This window comes from Sinohyriopsis cumingii, unplaced genomic scaffold (assembly GCF_028554795.1).
Source record: "Sinohyriopsis cumingii isolate HCF-2022 unplaced genomic scaffold, ASM2855479v2 utg001280l, whole genome shotgun sequence".
NCBI lineage: Eukaryota > Metazoa > Mollusca > Bivalvia > Unionida > Unionidae > Sinohyriopsis > Sinohyriopsis cumingii.
Window position 1 is genome coordinate 125,001 of NW_028315978.1, and position 9,313 is coordinate 134,313.

The 9,313-nt window shown below is 33.4% G+C and overlaps 2 protein-coding genes across 2 annotated transcripts in view; both read left to right on the top strand.

Annotated features, from left to right (window-relative positions):
* LOC149772678 (uncharacterized) overlaps positions 1-540 on the top strand; it is a 35,122-nt gene extending 34,582 nt beyond the window's left edge. The window contains exon 14 of the mRNA XM_089947497.1: positions 535-540. Within this exon, the coding sequence (XP_089803623.1) occupies positions 535-540 (6 nt within the window). The remainder of the gene's footprint in view (positions 1-534) is intronic.
* A 181-nt stretch (positions 541-721) lies between these two features.
* On the top strand, positions 722-6,831 carry LOC149772679 (uncharacterized). The gene is made up of 5 exons (XM_089947498.1): positions 722-854; positions 1,016-1,174; positions 2,508-2,622; positions 3,544-3,678; positions 4,282-6,831. Exons 1-5 carry the CDS (start codon positions 792-794, stop codon positions 4,629-4,631), a joined length of 822 nt encoding a protein of 273 aa, XP_089803624.1. The 5' UTR covers positions 722-791; the 3' UTR covers positions 4,632-6,831.
* The last annotated feature ends 2,482 nt before the right edge of the window (positions 6,832-9,313 follow it).

Here is a 9,313-nt window from a genome sequence, read left to right on the forward strand (position 1 = left end):
AAGTTCAGACCTTGAGCATTTGCAGACGCATTAATGCTTGTTGCTGGTTTTCGCATCGCTTGTTTGTAGTGGACGAAAATTCGTTAACTCAAAGGGCCGTCACCTTATACATATATTCCCATATATGAAAGTTTCCTGTGCATAATCGTTAATATATCATGTACCGCCAATAAATTACATTATTATGGTCTACGATTATGTCTTAGTACATTGGCTGAGTATATAGGCAAGTGGGCCGGATTTATTTACCTCGAATCTGCTAATGCAACATTTTACAGGCGTCTTAAATAAAGTTAAACTCAGTGGTTTATTTAGCTGCTTGACATAAAGTTAATATGAATCATATCGCACGCATAACGTGGATTTATGTGAAATGCGACCGGGTGGAGAACTCAACTGTGACTTTTCCAATTTAGGAATGAATTTGTTTAAAAACCGATTTCATCGTACCAGAAATTTCCAGACAATTAATTTAATCCTTTATGAAGCCCTATAACTAATATTTTATATTGACATTATGTCACCTATTTCCAGTGTTAAGGGGTACTAAAGTGTTAAATCATGTTCTAGAAATAAGACTTATGTTAACAAGCTTTATGTAAATTTCAAATGAAGGTTCACAATTAAAACGTAAAAGCGTTGTGGAGGTTCGAAATTGAGGGATTCGGTGAGATTAAATGCACATACAACACTGAGTATTCTGAATCTCACATGCATAGAGAATATATTCAACTTTCACTGATATAAATATAACATAATTTTTTATGTAGCTTTCAGAATTTCTGTCTCAAATGAGAATCGAGGTAATGCGCAAGCAGAGAGAGATTAATCGAATGTTGACGCCATTCATACAGGTATGTACACTTGTATTAGTCTCGTAACTTTATGATTGATTCTAAATTGTCACGTTCAAATGTAATATAGTGAACAATGAGTTGGTGTGATGCAACCTAGCTGTTGGAGGAAACATTGCTAGTTGGAATCTAACCATGTATTTACAATCTTTAACTTCCAGTTCAGACTTGACGACGTGTATATGGATGTTGCCAACCAGAGAGGTAAGGGGTCAACTGAAACTATGAAGAGATGTATGCGGGAAGGAATAGACAAACTTCGACATACCATTTTTGATGAGGCCACCGATAATTTACTGGGAGAATTAGAATCCCTACAGGTTTGTCGCGTGAACAAATTGTCGAAAGTCAATGCAGTTTGTAGGACTGATGATCTTAATATTTGAATCATACGTGAGTACGAAAGCTTATATATATATTATTCAGTCAGCCATTCTTACAGCAGCATTCATTACAAGTATTTTGCTTCGGGCAGAGGGGTGATATAGACAAACTTGTTCAATAGAACATTTGATCTTTATAACTCAGTACTTATCTTCCATCTCCGTTAACATAATGATATTAACAAACGTGTATATATAATTCCTTTGTAAAATGCATTTTACATCACATAATCCTTTTGTGAACTTAAGAAATTAAATATAGTAAGAGTCATATTTCAAATATATATTAACAGTTCTGACTCGTTCTTTTCATTGACACATGAGATCAATATCATGAGAGAGACATTGAACTCTATGACACAATACATGCAAAAAGTCTTGATAACTGTAGCGAGATTATACCACGTATAGTAACCCGCATCGTAAGTATTGGAAAAATTGAGTCCCTAACTTACTTTTTGATTTACATTTTTAAAAACATTTTCATAGAATATCGGAAATATTGTTGCACGATACACCCTGCTAAGAGGATAAAAACAGATACCATTTTCTCGTACGTTGAGTTACATGTGAATGTTTGAGAGGACTATCGTAGTTGAACAGAAGACAGATATTTCCACAATCATGTGTGCGATAAATTGAACATAACTGACTTTCAGTGTTGCATGTTTATGAAAAATAAAAATGTAGTAAACTATTATGATCTTGTAGCACATGGTCAAGATAGTTTTAATGTCCAGTAGCCCTTTTGTCTTTTCAAATTGTGAGAATTATTTGAAACGTGTAGTCAGTAGTGTAACAACCTCCAGAAAGATCGCTGCTGTACGAGAGGCTGATTTCGATTTTGACGTAACAAGACGCGCCACGATCTGCGATCCGCCTTCTTTTCAAAGTTTTGTTTTGCAATTTTACAATGATTGCATTTGTCGACTAGATTCATAAATATTGTTACGACTATATTATAATTTTCTATTAGAATAAACGTTATGTTCATCTTCGTTCGACGAAGTCTTTTGAAAGCAAGATTAATCGAAATAAAGCCTTTCTGAAAGTCTGTAGCATATTTCAACTTCTGCAGGAGTGCTGAGGTAGTACGTAACTGTGATGACGAGATGACTGCAACCAGGGCGCCTTTTACGATAATAGCACACAGAGAAACACCTTTATAAGATCTCGTATGATTAAGAGTAGCATGTCTGGTCGAATGAAATTTAAAAATTATCTGTACGCTATTTGTTAATGCATCTTAGGAAATATGTGTATGTTATAGGGAGTGATCCTGAAAGTGGTTGCTGCACAATGCAGAGATTTAGAGGAGGAAATGAGAAAGGCATTTGATCCGGTGTGGAAATCAACTACCCCCACTGTAGCAGCTATTTACGATGGTATATCCTTATTTATTGATGCTTGGACCAGTTTTTATTATTTGTTTTTCCAGCTAATATTGATTTTACTTGCTAAGAAAGTGCTTTCACTAGTTGTGCATCTACAATTGATTTTACATGTGTTCTGTGTGCGTTCATATTTGACTGACTGTGAATCTGTCTGTATATGTTCTTCGTTTTATTATGACCTTGGCAATGATTACTGTGCAAAATTCACAAGAGAACCAGTTTAAAGCATCGAACCTATTTTATTGAATATTATGTAACTCAAACAGCTAACTTTAAAATTACTTATATTTTCAATACTTCTTTTAAAATGACTTTACTTGTTTTAAGTAATCATGATGAGTGAGCGAAAACACTTCATCAAATCGGGGAAAACATATTACATTGGCATTACTCGTCCTTTATCATAGTGTGCATATAGCCCTCTTTATCGCACGCATTTTGTCTGTGGTGTATATAATGAATTGATTCAATTGACAAATATTGCACAAGGTAAGGCTTACATTTTGTTCATTTTCGTTTTATTTGTTGCATTTGGTTTGATGTTTCGAAGATTCTGTCAGCGCTTTCTGGTGATTAATACGATAATTTAAAACTTGAATATAGTTATGTGATTCACAGTACACTTATGTCAAATTCCTTGTAACTAATCTTAAGGGCCAATACAACTAAAACTTCTTGCTGTGGAAAGAAAAATATCAGCATCAACCACTCAATTTTGAGTAAAATTCGAATGTCAATTACATTTTTTTAGAAACAATTCACGCAAATATTACGCCTGAACCCAAACAAAAATGGGTCGTTATAACGAGTGCGCTGATATCCGTTTTGAGACATGTTTATTAATATTCTATACCTTATTGATATTGAATGTTAATGTAAGCTTAAATTCAGATGATGTTTTGTTTTCATCAGTTCTTTCTACTGCCTACGAGGAGATCCGAATAATCTACGCAGATGCGAATCTAGGAAACACAGATGAAATTCCACCTACAAATGTTATTTGCTCCCAAGTGGGCCACGTCACTTATACTCAGGAGCAGCACTTCAGTAATGCCGTCTCTATATTATTGAAACCAATATCAGAAGAGTTTACAAGACAATTATGATAAGTCATACAAAATGGTAACGGCAGACTAAAGTCCAGTCGGAATCATAAACTTCCAGTTTCATTTTAAAATAGATCACGTCATATAAGATAAACAAAACGAATTCGTACCGTTTTTCAGGGGGCAAAATCATGGAACGCAAAATATCCTCAGGTTGTCCAAAAACTTGAAATGCTCATATAAATGGTAACAAACCATGTGGGGTGAAAAGTATTTACAGATACACGCACCTCTTGAACATTTATGGAAATCACACATCAACTCACACATGTTACAAAGAAAATACTAATACAATATGGACATAGTAAACTGTTCGTTACATCTAGAATACTACTGAATTGATACCCTTCAGAGTTCAATATAAACACTGACAATTATCTGTTGAGAACAATGTTTGTTTAATTTAAATATATTAAGATATATATGCGGTGTATTGTAATAAACACCAATGTCCACAATGAGTAGTTTTTAAATACAAATGTATACTATGTATATTATATATTTAAGCTTCTTTTAGTAACAATTTATTTGGAATTTGTTTCAGAGAAGCAGACAATGTCACGATGGGAAAGTAGTGTTCAAAATATTCTACGGAATGGGACGGCAAAAGAAATAATGAAAGTTCTCTCAACATGTCCAAATTATGAAACTTCGGAAGTGCTTCGACCTTTTGTTAACGAGTCTGATACACAGAGAAAAATACTGTTAATAATCACAGAGTTACTTCAAAAAAGACTCCTTACGCAGGGCTATAACGTGTCCATATGGCCAGTTTATCTTCATTATAAAAGTGAGCATGTTCTTTTCTGTACATTCAAGAAACAAAAGCCGCAAGTGGGACGCTTCTTTAATATGGATTTAGTATATCTGGACTTCGAGTCATTGATGAGATAAATGCAACTAATGTGCAGCTTTATCATGTGTATTGCCTTTCAAACACTTTGTACACTGATATAGCTGCCAGGAACGATGAGTTCGATATACAGAATCAATAATAAAACAGTCGATTCAAATAATACATTATTATTTCAACGTGTGTTGAAATTGAATGTACCGTGCCACATTATTGATAGTATGAGATGTTATTCACTCTATTATATTTCATTTTATATTGCATGTCTTATTTTGAGCAAATCTTGTTCAAGATTTTTAAGGTCATATATTGGAGTGTTTCCATACACGAAAATCACATATTCTTGGAGATCTAGCGTGGCCACCGTACCGTGTTCAGCAGTCGGCAAAACCTCACTCAAATGTTGGTGATATTTACAGAGTTTGCATTGTGATTTAGTGATTCGTTTTTGGATCATCCATAATGTGAATTGTTTTTCTATGAATACATACTTTCAATTCGTTTAATGAAAATATTCGTTTGTAAACGTTTTGCTTATTCAAATAGGAAGCAATTTTCCTTCATCGTGTCCGTTCGTCAGTTTACACGTTTTAAGGACTCCCCCGTGACTAATAGCACAAAGAAAAGTTCACTAATTCCATTCCTTGTTCCATAATATTACTAAGACTAGTAATGATTACAGTTAACAGTGCTGCACGTTCCTTAATTGTCAGAACTTGAGTAATACAACAATCAATCTATCCTGAACAACAGTTTTCCTAGTTCTACAATGGAGAACCGCAATCTATTAACGACATTATCTGCAAACTGTCAGTTTGTTTGTTATCTATGGTAATGAATATGTGGTAGCATCATCCTAATCTATAGGGACCAATTTGCGTCCCGAAATGAATTGGGTGGCATGATACCTGAAACTGTGCCCGAGTGATATGCTGAACTTAAAGCTGAAATTGGAAGAAATGATTAGATAAATTGAAACAATACAAACAGAGTAGGAACATAAAATTGCGTCAAATAATTAATTAGGTGGCTAGATACTTGAAATTATAACCGAGTTATGTAAGGAACGTATTCTGAATTTGGAAAAAAATAGTCAAGCACATTGAAGCAATACAGAGTAGGAAATGAAAATTATTTAAATTAATCTGGAAATTGACCAAATATGATAAGTATTAGATTACTCTAAGAAAGAAACCGAAAATCGAAAGATCTACAAAATGCTAGATAACGATCCAATGAACCCATGGAGATTGAATACGATTTCGAATAATACTAATGGAAAGAAAATGAAAAATAACATCTTTCGAAATTTGGAACAAACTGACTAAATAATCTGAAATGTTAGATATATTTTCTTGGAGATAATGGAGAATGTAAATGGTCATGACGTAGATCGGAGGTATGTCTTGGGACGCACCAAATCTCTGAGAGGACTGGTGACCCAGAAGCATGTATTAGCATCGCCAAGAAGAAACGATAGTTCAGGGCACGTAATGTAAGACTAATGGAAGATGTCACTCAAAACATATTAAATACCCATTTAAAATGAAAAATCCCGGTATTGCAATTGCTCGTCGCACGCCAAAATAATACAAATCAACCCGGATATTAAAATATTACTATATTGATACAGGAACATGTTGATATCCAAAATATTTACCAAAACGGATGTGTAAACTTTCTATTTCAGTCATTTATATTCCAAGTCAGGAATGTCAATTTACTCGGAGGACAATGCCATTAATTTTGATGCAAACTGATCATATGTTTTGCTGATATTGGTCATACAATTTGTTAAGGATGTTTTGTGTAAAGTTACTAATAATCACTATTCTTAAGCAAACTGAAATATATATATGATTGCCACGACAGGCACATCCTAGAGGATTTCTCACTTAATGGACTCAGACTTCCGCTAGTGAATCTATGATATTGATATTGAAAAATAAACATTCAAAAGGGATATTAAACAATTTGGCAATCACATCGTTAGCATTTGCCCTGACTCGAAAGGTGTTTTGGAATTGGAACTTGTCTCATAATATTTTACATTATAAAAAATCACGGTCTGAAAGTGCATCAGTTCATTAATAGTTATCTTTATTTACTCGATCAATGGCAAACAGTCTTTAATGGCACTATAGTATTTACTTGGCGAAGTGCAAAACCAAATGAAGGAGACAGCTAGGCTTAATATTGAGAACAAGTTTTAGAAATGTATAGTCACCTATTATTCTCGCTAATAAAACATATCATTCAGCGATATCAATATATATATATATATATATATATATATATATATATATATATATATATATATATATATATATATATATATATATATATATATATATATATATATATGCATTATTTATAGGCTCTATGCAATGGAAAGTGAGGTCCAAATAAATAATGTTACAATGATACATTTATGAAGAAAAACGTGTGACTAACATAGAGAATACTAATTGATATAACACGATGGAAGATTTGTTTTATCTATCAGCCATTAACCACAGGTTGCAATGTGAAACACATTTTCAGAATTTCAGTTGCAGTGAATTATTTGCATCACAAAGCAAATGCATACATGAAATTTATATTAAACAAATGGTGTGAAATGTCTGTGCGTAATTAAAATTGCAAGATTGTTTTTGTCGTATGTTGCTAAGAGGGAGACGAACGTTTTCCATTTTGTCATTAGACACAGTCAAAATGATTTTATCAAAGATACATTTATGGGCATAAGACAAGAGTTTTCTATGAAACACAATACATCGGATCGTCTCTCATTGATATATTCTTATTAAGAACCTTTCCACCATGTTGAATGCGTGTTATTGAAAAAAATATAAAAATTTATTATTCATTTAGCACTGTTTCGGTGCATTGCGCAATACTGAAAAATAATTTGTAATAAATATAATATGTGTATCTCCAGTTATTTATTTTCCATTATAATTTAGATGCGACGTTTTATATGTATCATGGGAATTCTGTTTCTTGCATCATAACGAAAATAACAAAGTAAATCATATCTGTTCGACGTCAAAAACAACTATAAGTATGGCTGTTTACTGCTGACGTTGTACTATGTTAAGACGGTTGTTTTTTCCCTTAGATGTTGGCATTTTTGCATTGGAACTTTAATGCGCAATATTTGAATATAAATATATTGAAAACAGAACATATTAGGTCAAACATGTGGCGTTTTGTATTGGAATTTTTAATGCGCAATATTTGAATACAAATATATTGAAAATTTATAATTCTTTGGGTTCCCTGAGTGGCTGTATGGTCTAAAGCGCTCACCATTTCGGATCACTGCCATCTCATTTCTGTCTGCGTGGGTTCGAATCCAATGCTCGGCTAGCGTTGGTACGTGGGAATCCGTGCCAGTAGCTGCTCGTGGGTCGGTGGATCTTCCCTGGTTTTCTAGGGTTCTTCCTCTACCAGTTTAACTGACTACCATGTATAGCCTATATTGTGCTGAAAAATGGCGTTAAACACTATGACAACAACAACAACAATAGTTATTTGAGTTTAGCAAGAGAAGTTAAGAAACTTTACATTATTGTGGGCGAAAATACAAGACATACATAACCAGTATATCACAACTCTTAAGGTTGATGGTATTTCGAATGACGTCCTGCATTTAGTGTGTTGAATAGAAAAGTATCGATTATTTAGAATCAAGTCCAGGTCATGAATGTTAGGATTTTGCAATACCCTTGACTCTGCTGACGTGTAATGGGTATTCCCTTGGAAAAGCCATGTCTAACGGATGTGTTAAATGTTCGTTTCAGCTATTTTGCAAGAGGAACGATGATGTTAACAATTCAAAATATTCTGGAAATATATATGCGTTTTATTTCTCAATAAAAGACAATGAAGAAAGCACTGCTCATTTTATATCTGAACATCCGTCTTAATGTAATCAAATTTGTTCGAGCTAAGTAATATTTAGAGACGATTTTTACTGAACTTATTCATTCAAATGACAAAGAGCTCATTGACGACTATAAATATTTAATAATTTGGAAATCTCATTCGAGTACAGTTTTGGTAATGAGATGCGTGGCTTGAGTTTGCCATGCAATATGAGCTTTCTGAAGACAATGCCTCTTTAACGAAGAAAGCAATAAAGCATGTTTGTTGGAGGGAAGTTCTTTTAGGATAAAAGTGCTTTGGATTTGATTTGGTTAGTACGTTTTGTATCTGCTTAGGAGAGGAAATGAAAGGAAATGCAGATTCAAAACCAAAAATAACTAAAGTTAAGAAAATTTCAGCTTCAGAAAGAAATGATCAGGATCTGAAAAGAAGCACATATGCAAGTGCAGATGCAAATGCGAATATAATTGCAAAGAGAGAAAAAGGAGGGAATATATATGCAGGATGAAAAAAAGAAGAACTGAAAATGCAATTTGGATTTAACGAATTGAACTTTAGGCAGAAAGCATGTTTCCCTTCTACAAAACAGTCCACGTTTCGATGTTATCATTCATGCTATGTTTGTACTCATCATTTTAGAAAAAACAGGAGTAATTCAATATGTTCATCATTTTGAGAAACTTGTTTAAAATTTGCAATGACCAAGATAGAGTTTGATTTCATTATTATCGAGTTTTCTTATTATGAAAGCACTTAAAGTCTACCCTTCGCTGTCTCTGTACAATAAATAATGGGAGAGTATGCGACTATGGATCCTGCAGGAAAATCAGAT

What these genes read in the sequence shown, in the direction of transcription:
- LOC149772679 (XM_089947498.1), top strand. Translation starts at nt 792, where the DNA reads ATGAGAATCGAGGTAATGCGCAAGCAGAGAGAGATTAATCGAATGTTG. An exon ending in TGTAGCAGCTATTTACGATG is followed by an intron (nt 2,623 to 3,543) that starts GTATATCCTTAT and finishes TGTTTTCATCAG; the next exon opens with TTCTTTCTACTGCCTACGAG. An exon ending in TACTCAGGAGCAGCACTTCA is followed by an intron (nt 3,679 to 4,281) that starts GTAATGCCGTCT and finishes AATTTGTTTCAG; the next exon opens with AGAAGCAGACAATGTCACGA.